Source organism: Corythoichthys intestinalis, chromosome 10, assembly GCF_030265065.1.
Source record: "Corythoichthys intestinalis isolate RoL2023-P3 chromosome 10, ASM3026506v1, whole genome shotgun sequence".
Lineage (NCBI taxonomy): Eukaryota > Metazoa > Chordata > Actinopteri > Syngnathiformes > Syngnathidae > Corythoichthys > Corythoichthys intestinalis.
Genome location: NC_080404.1, coordinates 24,437,530 through 24,452,186, shown reverse-complemented (window position 1 = coordinate 24,452,186; position 14,657 = coordinate 24,437,530). Strand labels below are relative to the sequence as shown.

Below are 14,657 nucleotides of genomic sequence, written 5' to 3'. Positions count from 1 at the left end.
CAATCCATTTGGATTGTGAGGTATTAGCAATGAAAGTCAGAAATAGATTGGACGTCTAGCGCTGTCAATAGCAGTCAGATATTAAAATGAAGTCCAAACGTATCCATAAAATTCAACAGTTTTTCCATCAAGCCTAGGAGATTTTCTGACTTTCCGTGCCACCTTCTCCCATATAAAGTCAAATAAATTGGAGTCAGAGGCGTCGACACGTTGATGATCTTTTGGGGTGGGGGGCGCAAGTGGTTCCATCGCTTCAAATTAATATTCATGTGAGAGAAGCTAACTTTTTCCCTCATGAATCGTCACATCTACTTAAGCTCGACCTCTGAAACAGCTCTAGATAGGCTAAGACAGCCTCTGGCAATTGAGGTTATCTGTGCGGAACAGGTGGACCAGCCAACTCAAACTTCACTAAATTTGGAAATCAAGACTTCCAAGATTGTAACACCGATACATAGAAGTCCATATCAAATAAAATATAAAATGGACCATCTTGACAAGCATCAGGATATACACAATCTTGACACGAGTTCAGTACTGAGGTATAAGCCACAAACTTGAAAAACACTAGAATAAACACCAGGAGTAACCCAAATCCCAGGAATGCATTAACCCTAAATTGTGGTTCAACCAAGACCAAAAAATGCAAGCAAATGCTAACACTGACAAAAACTGGAAAAGATCTAGAAGAAAAAAACGCTATTACTGGAATCCTACACAGGTGAGCACCAACCTAGCAATGGGGTTAACCCGAATCCTAGCCATAAAGAAAAAAAATAAAACTGGGTCTGAACTAGAAAAAAAATCACCAACAGCATAGCTTTGGTTTAGAATGGAAAAAGCACGTGGAAATGTAGTTACTCTAGAACCAGGTATGAAACTTAAAAGGAACCAGAATCAACATTAACTCCAAAATTTATCTAATCTGAACCACAACTGCACGAGTAAAAAAAACAACAACAACAAAAAAACAAGTCTTATACCCAAATAGAAACTAAATTACGACCAGAATCAACACTAGGATACAATATTGACCCATCAATTACAATGATAAAGAATGGAGACATTCAAGGTTTCCTTTCTGCTACTTTTAATCAAAGACGACACGGTCAAGTCCTCCGTGGAAATTCGAGTAAAACTAAAAGTTGTGCCGCTTTGGCTGATGCAACTTTAATGAGCACATTGAAATTCATCCTTTACCTTAATAACAAGCGTGAACCTTTGATACAAGTCCCTGCTGATGGGCTGCAGGACGCGCAGCTCTGCCGTGGTTTTGTTGAGGGAGAAGTACTGAGGAAATGTGACCGGATGGCCTACGATAAAAAAAAAAGAAATACATTCTAAAAAACACGCTTTACGAAACGACCAAGAGCAGCGAGAGTGATCATTCAAAAGTCAAAGCATGGCGTTGCAGCAGAGGTGAGGAAGATTAAATGAGTAAAAATCAATGACGGGGGGACGTGATGGACTTACCAACCAGGATGAAGTAAAGTATGCCGGGCCTGTCTGAGGGTGGCTGGATGTTTCTGTCCATGTCCACGGCCCGGATCGGAGGGGTCACATTCAAGGGGTTCAGTTTGCTCTGTGGTGACGAGATAGACAGATGTCTGATATACTTCGGGTACAATCTATCAATGAACACAATTCACAAAACGCAATCTAGGAAGTCTTAGGTGTGCCACTTGGTGGTGTATTTCTCAATACCAGTAGATGACCAAGACCAGTCTTCAGATAGCATTTTGTAGGTCTTGGTCTTCCAAAACTTAAAGTTTTGTTTTGGCCTCAGACTGTAAGTAAGTAATCAATGTAAGCAGTAAGTAATTGGTCTTGACAACCAGAAGTCTTAATATGGTCTCGTTTCTTGAGTGAACTTCGGGTTGGACTCGGGATTGTCTACCAAAAAGTAGTCAAGGCCAGCACTGGGTGCTAATTTTAGACAACCCGGAGGGAGGGCTCTAGATCTCACTCGCTTTTTTCCTCCTTTACTAAGTGAGGACTAGTGTTGTTAATAACGGCGTTACAATATAACGGCGTTACTAACGGCGTTATTTTTTTCAGTAGTGGGTAATCTAATTAATTACTTTTCTCATGTTGGCAACGCCGTTACCGTTACTGAGGACGGAAAGGCATGCGTTACTATGCGTTATTATATTGGTCCAAAAGTCTGAGGGAGACGGACTCACTGAGACGACAGAGCAGTCAGGAGTGGGGAGGAGGCAAGAAAGTTGTGACGCCGAGCAAACGCGATGCTAGGTAGCTCCAATAATACATGTTGTAGCCGATAGCCTACGAACTATGCCCGCATGTTATGGTAGATATGGTAGACATGGTAGATATCACATATACTGTATATAGATATAACTAGATGCAAAATGACAGACACGGCACTAGATGCGTTAGTAAACAGCCGCCATCTTAAAGCAGTAGACTTTTTAGGACGGCTCTGTTGTAGAGAACTTTCCTAGCGAACCTAAGTAACTTTTTATCTAAAATACTTCTAAATTGGCAAAATCTTGACTTGAATCTATCTTTAAATGATGAAACAGTTTTAAAACTTTCATATGTCAAAAGTAGAGAGAAGGGAACTAATGCAATAATGGGAGCAATTTTAACAACTTTTAACAGTTGATTCAGGGTAAAGGGTAAATTAGGGTAAAGAATTGGGCTAGGGCCAATTGTCCCCAAAGCCCTTTAAACTTCACATTGTGACCTTTTTTTTGTTTTTTTAATTTTTTTTTTTGTTTGTTTGTTTTTTGTTTGAGGGGGGGAGTAATTATCACCAATTACTTTGCCAAGTAACTAATTACTCTTACATTCAGGTAATTGAGTTACTAACGCAATTACTTTTTGGGAGAAGTAATTTGTAACTATAATTAATTACTTTTTTTCAGTAAGATTAACAACACTGGTGAGGACACTAACTAGTTGTTCTCTCATTATGAGAGGACGGATCAGAATGAAATTTGGTGGCCCGATTTTAAAATATTTCATCTTAAGGATAATTAATTAGATTAAATAATTGCAGACTTATTGTTGCATGTAGGTTCTGAGTTATGTTGTAGATGGCATTCTTCAGGCATGCTTATCAGTTTTATGTTTTGATGAGATGTTTAGGGAGCGAGATGGCTGACCCTGTGGTTCATTCGAACTTGTTTAACTTCATTTCTATCTGGATTGCTCGGTCTTTTCTCGATTTTTGAATGGCCAGTCTGGTGTACTCTAGATTTTCTGCCATAGCATTGATCTGCTATTTTTCAGCTTCATCGTGGTCTAAAATCCCCCAACTCTTGGTCTTATTTTGGTCCTGGCCAGTTCTGGTCTTGTATACTGTGTTCGTTAACACAACACTGGTTATTATACAGTGGTATGAAAAAGTATCTCAATCTTTTGGAATTCCTCACATTTCTGCATAAAATCACCATCAAATGTGATCTAATCTTTGCCAAAAATCACACAAATGAAAAAAACAGTGTCTGCTTTAACTAAAACCACCCAAACATTTATACGTCTCATATTTTAATGAGTATAGTATGCAAACAATGACAGAAGGGGGAAAAATAAGTAGGTGAACCATCACATTTAAAATATTGTGTGCCCCCCCCCCCTTTGGCAGCAATAACATCAACCAGACGCTTTCTGTAGCTGCAGATCAGTCTGGCACATCGATCAGGATTAATCTTGGCACATTCTTCTTTACAAAACAGCTGTGGTTCAGTCAGATTCCTGGGATATCTGGCATGAATCGCTGTCTTTAGGTCATGCCACAGCATTTCAATGAGGTTCAAGTCTGGACTTTGACCTGGGCACTCCATAATGTGTATTTTGTTCTTCTGAAACCATTATGAAGTTGATATACTTCTGTGTTTTGGATCACTGTCTTGTTGCAGCATCTATCCTTTTTTTAGCTTCAACTGTCTCACAAACGGCCTCAGGTTTTCCTACAAAACATCCTGATAAACATTTGACTTCATTCTTCCATTAATGATTGCAAGTTGTCCAGGCCCTTAGGCAACAAAACAGCCTGAAATAATGATGCTCCCTCTACCATGCTTCACGATGGGGATAAGGTGTTGATGTTGGTGAGCTGTTCCATTTTTCCTCCACACATGACGTTGTGTGTGTCTCCCAAACAATTCAACTTTGGTTTCATCAGTCCACAAAATATTTTGCTAGAACTTCTGTAGAGTGTCCAAGTGCCTTTTTGCAAACATTAAACGAGCAACAATGTTTTATTTTGCCAGCAGTGGCTTCCTCTGTGGATTCCTCCCATGAGCACCATTCTTGGCCATAGTTTTACATATAGTTGATGTATGCACAGAGATATTGGACTGTGCCAGTGATTTTTGCAAGTCTCTAGCACACTCTAGGGTTCTTTTTACTTCTATGAATATTCTGCGCTGAACCCTTGGCATCATCTTTGGTGGACGGCTACTCCTTGGGAGAGTAGCAACTGTGCCAAACTCTCTCCATTTGTAGAAAACCTCTCTGACTGTCGATTGATAAACATCCAGACTTTTGTAGATGGTTTGGTATCCTTTCCCAGCTTTATACATATCAACAATCCTTGATCGCAGGTCTTCAGACAGGTCTTTTGACCAAGCCATGATGCATATCAGACAATGCTTCTCATCAAGGCAATTCTTACCAGGTGTGCGTTTCATCGTGAGCATGGCACCTTTAAACTACTCATCAGCGATTGGGCACACACCTGACTTAATTTGTTTGGTAAAAATTGGTTTCAATTGCTCTTAGATACCCCTTTCCCACTGGCCAAAAAACCCGTGTCAACCCACTAACAATCGGCTTTTGGTGGCAGTGGGAAAGGTGCAGCGACCCGCCTCGACCCGTGTCAATCAACCCGCCAAGCGACCCGCGTTAAAATCACCTCGGCTCTGATCGTCATGCAGTGTGAAAGCGAAACCCCGGGTCAACAGTTAACACCCTAATCTACGTGGTGACGTCGGCTCTTACGTGATGCGTCATAACAACATGCCAGTTACCTCCCATTTAACACGCCCCACAACCGTAGTTACGTTGATGCTAACAACAAAGCTAGTAGAAGAGGAAGAATTCACGCCGCCTACGTTGCCTCAGCACAAGCAGAATGTTGATCCTTTGCCGCATTTCGACCATTTTGATGGCAGTAAAAAGCATGAAAACAGAGAACACAAACGGAAAGGAGGCTACCATAATGCTCTGCATTGTTTACTTCCTTGAACTGAATGAATTCGGTCGCACTTGTCGATGTTGATCTTAGCGTGGTGACATCACGTAACCTTACGCACGGCTGAGGAGGGGTAGGGGGTTAGACGGGTGAAAAAAAATAAACAAAAAAGACAAGGCTTTTTTTTGTCAATGGGAAAGGTGCCAAATGCCAATTGCTAGTGGGTTGTATCGGCTTGGAAAAAATGCGTGTTGACCCACTAGTTTCAGTGGGAAACGGGCATAAGTCTTAGACAGAGGGTTCACGTACTTATTTTTCCCCCTTCTGTCATTGTTTGCATGCTATCCTGATTTAAATATGTAAACCTATAAATGTTTGGCTGGTTTTAGCTAACGCAGACAGGTTTTTCATCTGTGTGATTTTGACAAAGATCAGCTCACATTTGATGGTGATTTTATGCAAAAATGTGAGAAATTCCAAACGGTTCAGATACTTTTTCATACGCACTATAAATGTATATACAGTATACACATATATTGCAATTCACATTAACACACTATAATTAGGGCTGTCAAAATTATCGCGTTAACGCGCGGTAATTAATTTTTTTAATTAATCACGTTAAAATATTTGACGCAATTAACGCACATGTCCCGCTCAGAAAGTATTCTGCCTTTTGGTAAGTTTTACAGCAAGACTTTTTGTGCTGTCCAACAGCGAACTCTTGTGGTCGCTTTGCGACATAGTTTATTGTTTTTTTTCCAGTTCATTATGGCTGTACGACGTCTCGGGCTGATAATGATGTGCTTATATGATCCTTGGACAAGATTTGTCCGTAAGTATGGTTGTTGTAAAGAATGTACATATTATGTTAGTAAGCGAAATGTTATATTTTTTGTATGAGACGCTTTTTGTTTATGTTTAGTGAACCTGTATAGCGTGCTAAGCTAACGTTGTTGCTAATGCAATGCTTGTGTACTTTTTTTTGTAGTTTTACGACGGTCTAAAGAGGACAATGGTTTGAGGCCATTTTATTAATAAATCAGATGAAAAAGGAAGAAGTCTTAATTATTAAGGCGTCGTTCACTAGCTGTCTAGCTTTGGAAAAAGTAGATGCTTCGGAGTGAGGACAGCATAGACAGATTTAAATGACAGTAGAGTGAAATGCCCACTACAGTCCTTTTGTACCGTATGTTGAATGTATATATCCATCTTGTGTCCTATCTTTCCATTCCAACAATTTATTTTACAGAATATATATATAATTTACAGAAAAATATGGCATATTTTATAGATGGTTTGAATAGCGATTAATTGCGATTAATTACGATTAATAAATTTTTAAGCTGTAATTAACTCGATTAAAAATTTTAATCGTTTGACAGCCCTAACTATAATATAAACCATCAATTTCTTACTGTGTCCTCCTTTTAGTACGTCTTTTGGACTGAAAATACCCTCAACAACAGAAAGGGTCCCCACTCCTGGTATGAAGCACTGCTACACACAGACATCTCCTAAAATAAATTTTAGCATTATGCAGAAAATCCAACTTGACTCGCTCAAAATCTGCCCCCCGAAAAATCCGAACCGTGTGTGTTGTTTTTTATGATAATACCGCTGGTTTATTTATTCCACTTGTGTTTTCTTCTTTCTTGAGGTCTCTATCAGATTTGAGCTCTTTTGAAAAGAAAGTCAACAAAAGAAAGTCTCTTCGTTTAGACGGAATGAGCCTGAAGCTCCGCCCGTCGATATTCTTCTCCTAATAATGTTATCCCGCTTCCGTCTGTGTGGGGAAAGGATTACGCTCGTGCCTGCGGTCGCCTGCACGGCGAGCATTTTTAGTTCCTCTTCCTCTTTTCTTTTAAAAATGACGTTAGGATTCAGAAAGACTGGATAGACATAGCTTAAGAAGTTGCACTTTCTGAAGAAATTGCGTAGAAATGCTTTACCACTTTTTGTAGATTTTTACTCACTTTATATTCATTTTGGGTCAATTCCAGGTCACTTCCTTTTTAACTCATTGGCTGCCATTGACGTTAATAGACGTCTAATCCATTTCTATTGGGAGATGTAAATGAACGAATGTCTAGGGCCACTAAAAGAGGAGCAGATCATTGTCACTGGTGGTCAATTAATTTATTTTGGGTCACTTCTTTGTTTATGTCGACCTAAAGTGTATCACAAAAGTGAGTACACCCCCTGCATTTCTGCAGATATCTTTTCATGGGATAACACTGACAAAATGAAACTTTGACACAATGAAAAGTAGTCTGTGTGCAGCTTTTATAATAGAGTTCATTTATTTTCCCCTCAAATAACTCAAAATATAGCCACTAATATCTAAACCCCTGGTAACCAAAATGAGTACACCGCATGGGAACTAAGTACATCCTTAAATGTCCAAATTGAGTATTGCTTGCCATTTTCCCTCCAAAATGTCATGTGACTCGTTACAGGAGTGCTGTCAGCATTGCTGCAGAGATTGAAGAGGTGGTGGTGGGGGGGGGGGGGGGGGGGGGGGTCATTCCCAACACCATGTTTGACTGTAGCCATGACACACTTATCTTTGTACTCCTCACCTGGTCGCTCCTCACCTGGTCTCCGCCACACATGCTTGAGACCATTGGAACCAAACAAATTAATCTTCATCTCATCAGACCATAGGACATGGTTCCAGTAATTCATGTGCTTTGTTGACATGTCTTCAGCAAACTATTTGCGGGCTTTCTTGTGTACAGTCTTTAGAAGAGGCTTCCTCCTGGGGTGACAGCCATGGACACCAATTCGATGTAGAGTACGCCGTATGGTCTGAGCACTAACTGGCTGACCCCCCCCACCTCTTCGATCTCTGCAGCAATGCTGACAGCACTCCTGTAACGAGTCACATGACATTTTGGAGGGAAAATGACAAGCAGTACTCAATTTGGACATTTAGGGATGTACGTAGTGCGCGTGCGGTGTACTCACTTTTGTTGCCGGGGTTTTGGATATTAGTGGCCATATTTTGAGTTATTTGGAGGGGAAAATAAATTAACTCTACAGGGTGACCCAAAAAAAAACGGGCCCCAACTCTAATTAGGCCCCGTTTCTTAGTGTTTTGTCCGAATGAAATGAAACTTTGGTCATAACTAGTTTATTATATTCAAAACATCACATCAAACCACTAGGGTCTTTGGCCTTTTTTTCTCCATTCTACAGCATATGTTCTAGATGGCCTCCATTTAGCTCCATGCATTTCTTGAGGCGCAGCACGAAGTTGTCCATGACGTTCTTACAGACTGAATTGGTAATGGCTCTCATCTCCTCCCTGATGGCTTTCTTGAGTTCCGTGATGGTTCTGGGTTTCCCTGCGTAGACTCTGTCCTTAAGATAGCCCCAAAGAAAAAAATCTGGGGGGCTTAGGTCCGGGCTATGGGGTGCCCACTCAAAATTAATCTTGAGACTGATCACTCGTCCTCCGAAGTTCTCTTTCAGCCAATCTCGGGACAGGTTTGAGGTGTGAGAACTTGCTCCGTCTTGCTGGAACCAGAACTTGCTCATGAGTGACGGGTAGATGGTCTGGAGCTCATTCTTGAAGGTTTTGAGGACCTCCACATACCGCTCCTTGGTGACTGTCACTGCTGCGCCAGATTCTTCGATGAAGATTGGTCCAATGATGCCTCTGGCCGAGATTGCAGCCCACACCATGCACTTAGGAGAGTGCAGGGGCTTGGTGGCTACTTCATTAGATGAAGCCCACTTCCATCTTGATGGAAAGGCGAACTCCAAGACAAATGTCTTCTGGGGGTCCTCCAGACCCAATGAAGTAGTGCCTCAAGAAATGCATGGAGCTAAATGGAGGCCATCTAGAACATATGCTGTAGAACGGAGGAAAAAAGGCCAAAGACCCTAGTGTTTTGATGTGATGTTTTGAATATAATAAACTAGTTATGACCAAAGTTTCATTTCGTTCGGACAAAACACTAAGAAACAGGGCCTAATTAGAGTTTGGGCCCGTTTTTTGGGGGGGTCACCCTGTATTATATATGCTGCACACAGACTACTTTTCATTGTGTCAAAGTGTAATTTTGTAAGTGTTGTCCCATGAAAAGATATACTTAAATATCTGCAGAAAGGGTGTACTCACTTTTGTGATATACTGTAGTTTGTCTATGCCAGCCAATGTGTTAATATAGCATGTATCTTGTCTATAAAGCTAGAAGACACAAAAACTCAAGTCAACTTATCCGAACAGTTTTTTTTTGTTCTAGTTGATCCACTTATCGATTATTCCAAATGTCAACTTCTTTGTGTTAACGGAAGGAGAAAATTCCATCCGCATGCTTTGCCTGAATATCGACAAAGCCGGCCTTCAATTTAATGAACCGCTGCAAATAGAGCTTTTCCAATTAGCACGCTTCACAAGGCGTCACAATAACAGTGTCGCGTATCGGGGCTAATCTACCTGTGATGGCGCAGTTAGCAATTTAGCAGCTTTACAATTTGTTATCATAGCATCATTCTGTATGTTTAGCGTGTCATCATTTGAGAGACTTTCAGCGCAGGTGCCTCTCGACAAATGTCGAAATCTCTCCCCAGAGGTGAGTATTTATAGAATCTCCCGGCTCCGGGGTAATCCTCACAGACTTCCCTAAGAAGCCTTCTCGCTTTTACAATGTCTGCAGGTGTGCTAAATCCAATCCCCCTGGCTCGGCACCATCATGATTAGCTTTAATACCCTCCTCAGTGGTCATTATACAACCGGACTCGAGAGCTGGGTGTTATTTCACATCAACTTAATAACATCTAGGCCGTTGTGTTTAATTGCAATGCATTCATCAATTATGAGGAGACAAAGCTCTCTGTGTACTGACTCGTCGAAAAGAGAAGAAAAAAGAAAGTGAAGGTGGGGGCAAATTCGAAAGGCACAATGTTCAGGGGTTAAATTGGTCACCCCAAAGTTTTCCCCTTTTCCACCAAAGTGGATGCCAATAAGGATCTTTTTTCCTTTCATACACCCCTTCGTTTTCTCTTTTACAAATAAGGAATATGGGCGGCAAGTGTAAGTTTTGTCCTTTTTTTCCCGTATCCATATTCTTGTTTTCCCTTTTGCACGTTTTGGTCAGTCAAAATGAATTTGACCTCTATCGGCAACAATAGAAGTGAATAAATAAGGTGTCTAGATTTGTGATGACCACCACTTTCCCAAGACAAAACAACTATGCCGTTACAACTTGATGACATGCACAAGTGACTTCATTCCATCATTGCTAAGTAAAAAAAAAAATGAAATTGCTCATTCAACAAGACTGCAACATCAGTCATAATTTCCAGCAAAGGAAGTCAAACACATACATGCAGGGAGACCACAGGGGCCGGGTGCTGGGACGAGAACCTTTTCTTCTAGTGAAGAATTAGCCTCCGCTTGTATGGCCGCCGCCCGGCAGCGCGCTTAGCTTTTATGATGAATTATACAGTACATAACACATCAGCCTCAGCTGAAGGGAAGAGTTCTGAATAAACAGCTGTGGTGCACTCGTACTTCATGTTTTGGAGTCAAACAGAGGGGATAAACATCCCGAGTTTGTGCAGGGACCAAGGAGAAGGTTTTGAGGACAGACATTCAGACATCCACTTCAGTAAATCCAATCCGGATTACTCCGGTCTAGGCCAATCAATCTAATTCAGCACGGGTCAATCCAATCACGTCTAATTTAGATTCAACTGCTGATAGCGCACACAGCGATACAACCTGGGATCTCCAATTTCTTTCTCGATACTTTTCCAGCTCCTATAAATTCTACGGGTGTAACTGTCATCCAACACAGCCTTCAGCTCTAATTGCTGGTCCAACACCCTGGAAAATTGCTGAGGGTATTACCATAGTGACGCCTCTGAGGCACAGCGGTATTCTCCCTCTGTACAGAAATGAGCTTTAAAGGGGGAACGAGTCATGCTAAGATGTTATCCAAACACAGAGTCGGACAAAACGACCTTGCGGCTCTTACCGGCTGGGTGAATTCGGGGATGGCGGCGCGGTAGGTGAGGGGGTGGCAGTCGTTCGTGTTGTTGACCAAAACGCACGGGAGGAACATGGGTCCAAGGTCGTCGCCGTCCAGGACGTCCACCGTCAGCGTAGTGGTGGCGGTGCGTCTGTTGGGAGGGTAAGGTGCCCGGTCCTGCAAGCGGAAAAATCGTTTTCGGGGTGGCAACCTTTAAACTCCCCGCAGAGGTGGTGATTTGTGAGCTGGCGGCGCACATACTCCAAATAGAATCAGGCTCATATATCATAACACTTCAGTGCAGCTGGTTTGTAGCAAACAGTTGGGGACTTTATTCGCTGCAGAATATGTATTACAACATGCAAAATAAAAAGATCTTTTTTCTTTATGTTTGAGTAGATTGTCAGGAATTTTGACTATAAGAATTCAAATTCATTTCCAATGGCACGTTCATGTTATTGGATTTACACCAAGCTCATTATTGTTAATGAATCACGAAATATAGAACTTAAATAAGGAAAAATTATCATTTGTATTGTGTGTGCATTTAAATGAAAGATGGAAATATTTAAAATTTTTGTATTTTTTCAACAATAAAATGACAATTTTTTAAATGTCATCTTTTGGCAAGTTTTATTATTGCTTTTTTTTGCCCAACCTGATAAATGATTCAAAGTATGAAAAATAAAAACTAATACTAAAACTAGTTCACACTCAACTAAATCTGATCATTTCAACCATTAAAAACTAGCAAATCTACTCCGAAAACTAACTATCATTGACGGCGCTAGACGTCTAATCCATTTGAACTATTCCTTGCCAGTCTTACAACTGATAAATTCATTGAAATTCACAGCAGCAGAATGATTGGACGCCACGTGATTAGACCTCTATCATCGTCAAAGGCACCAAAAGAGTTAAAGTTGAATTGAATTTGAGGGGAAAAAAAATATATTTTTTTTTCCATTTTCCAAAAACATTTCACAGACTATATGTGAACATATGTGAGCGTTTTAATTTGTCGGGTATCCATCGTTGCCAGGAGCTTTTTTTGTTTGTTTTTCAGCTTCTGAAGAGTTAGGGAACAAACATTACACAAGAAAAAAGTACAGTGTAGCAACATTTTTATCTGATAGAATTCATTAAATTAGCTTTAAGAGCAGTAAAAAAATATACAGGTATACAGAAAAAAGGGGAGCTATCTGTCAGCGGGAGTAAGGCAGGCACCTTGATGGACTTTGATGCCCTCTTGGAGACACCTAATGGAAGAAATGGTGGATAAGTTTTGCGTGTTAACCTATTTTTCTATTCATCGACCAAATTCTACAAACTTACTAAGCCTTAGCCTTTCAAATATTCTTGACCCTATCCTATTATCAGCTCTTCCTTGTATGGCCAACACTGAAAAGTGAGTGGAAGTTCACAGAGCCCAAGTCCAATTAAACTTTTGACACGCACAGCGAGAATTCGTATAAATAGCCAGCTTTTTCACTCCATTTTTTGGGGAAAGGCTGAGTCATGTGATCATCCAGGCAGAAAGAAGGAAATAAGTTCAGTTGCAGCTGCAGCCTAAATCTTCCATCCTGATGTGTCTAATCTCATAAGTTTACTTCTTAGGGTGACTTACCGCTACGTTCTAATGAAATCAGACCCCCGGCCATGAAATACTTACTGGAAGCCAGCCCGGATGGAGTCATTTATTTTGTCGTCCGCCGGCCCAAGGCCAGCGTGTACGAATGCCATTGTCAAAGATTTTTGGCTGTTTTGATAGCATTAGGAGGAATTGTTTTTACACCTAACCACAGGGATGGACATTAAACCTCTTTAACCTCTTGCTTCAATCAACTGTCAAGCAGAGTTGTCCGCTAAACACCGCGCCAAGTTCAGTAAGTTGATGACGTGCAAAATTAAATAAATTAACAGAAATTTCCAACTAAAAGTTGCACGTGACTGTTAGATTTTCACAAGAAAACTGTATTTGTTCATATTGAAGTCGCACGGTTAAAAGCAGGGGAAATAGTGGTTGCTTATAAAATTAATAAATAAATAATCATTGGAAAAAATGTATATGGCGGAAAACATAGACAAGAATGAAAAAGCAGTTTCTGCTCTTGCACTCCTCTTTAAAAGAAACTGCAGTATTTTAAGCCAAAACAACTGTTGTGTTTGATAGAACATTATGTCTATATACTGCCATACCAGATTCATGGCGCATTAAGCCCCTGAACTATTTTTAATTTGTCCATTTTACCCTGAAAACCCCCCGTTTACAGATGTCGCGCAACCGGTTTTGTTTCAACCTAGCCATAAAAAGAAGGTAAGTATTTATATTTATTATTCAAAATGTCTGTCATTTTTAGCTTAGAATCATTAATTGATGTCTAATATTTAGTTTAAAAAAAAAAAACGACTTTAAAAAAAATTATTCACTCGCATATTTTAAACTTTTGAACAAATTACGTCACAATGAAAAATTTGGCGTCTGTAAAAAAGTCACGGATATCTACCTCATACTATCGCTAAATTGTATTTTCTTTGTTACTGTCGCATTTTTCCCGATATGTTAGATAAATAATCGATCCGAACAAAAAAAAAAATTGAAAAATAACGTTTATAAGGGTAATTATATGAAAAAGAAAATCTCAACCACTCCTTGTTGTCTGCGATTTCTGCATCGCAACCTTTGTTGTATCACCATGTTTCACCCATAAAATCCCCAAAAAATCCGGCTGTGGCCATTCACAGCTGTGTCTTGACACTCGGTGATACATGCTACATGGAGTTTTTGGATCGACCCAAGGTAAGTACGCGATAATATCTCGTTAAAATCGTGGCGTCTTTAATTCTGCTCACGCCTCCAGTTAGGGTTTTGCTGTTTAAAAAATTGTATTTTTTTTTTTTTAAATGCACTCCTGTTCAAAAATTTTCTTCCAACAGAAAATTGAGATTTTAAAGCTTTCCAATGATGTATCACACGTGCAAATCGGACAATTTTGAAATTTGGACAAATTGGGGGTCTCTGAGTGGAACTTCAAGTCTCCTAAGTGTTTTCCACCATATAATAAATAAAATCGAATACAAAAAGAACAATTAAAAAAAAAAAAAAAAAAAAAACTTACAAAAATAAGGTACCGTAATTTTTTTGTTTGGCTGGGTGTGCGACTTACTTACATACTCTGGAGCGACTTATGTGTGGAATTATGAACAAATTATTATATCATTTCACATGTTATTTGGTGTTTTGGAGTGACACTGATGGTTTGGTAAACTTGTTAGCGTGTTCTTTAGGCTATAGTTATCTGAATAACTCTTAATAGCTAGTATGTTACGTTAACATACCGGCCATGTTCGCATTTCGTTGTTCATGCAACATGTAACATTATCACACGGTACACTTATTCAGCATGTTGTTTTCAATTGTATTTTTATTTTAAATTGCCTTTCAAGATGACATATCTGTTCTATGTGTTGGATTTTATCAAGTAAATTTCCCCCAAAAATGCGACATA

The 14,657-nt window shown here is 40.0% G+C and overlaps 1 protein-coding gene across 9 annotated transcripts in view; it reads right to left on the bottom strand.

Annotated features, from left to right (window-relative positions):
- LOC130923355 (protocadherin-15) overlaps window positions 1-14,657 on the bottom strand; it is a 490,939-nt gene that overhangs the window by 215,012 nt on the left and 261,270 nt on the right. For all 9 annotated transcript variants that reach the window (XM_057849017.1, XM_057849014.1, XM_057849016.1 and 6 more), the window contains 3 exons: window positions 11,155-11,325; window positions 1,474-1,582; window positions 1,201-1,313 (listed from right to left, as the gene is read on the bottom strand). In XM_057849017.1, the coding sequence (XP_057705000.1) occupies window positions 1,201-1,313; window positions 1,474-1,582; window positions 11,155-11,325 (393 nt within the window). The remainder of the gene's footprint in view (window positions 1-1,200; window positions 1,314-1,473; window positions 1,583-11,154; window positions 11,326-14,657) is intronic.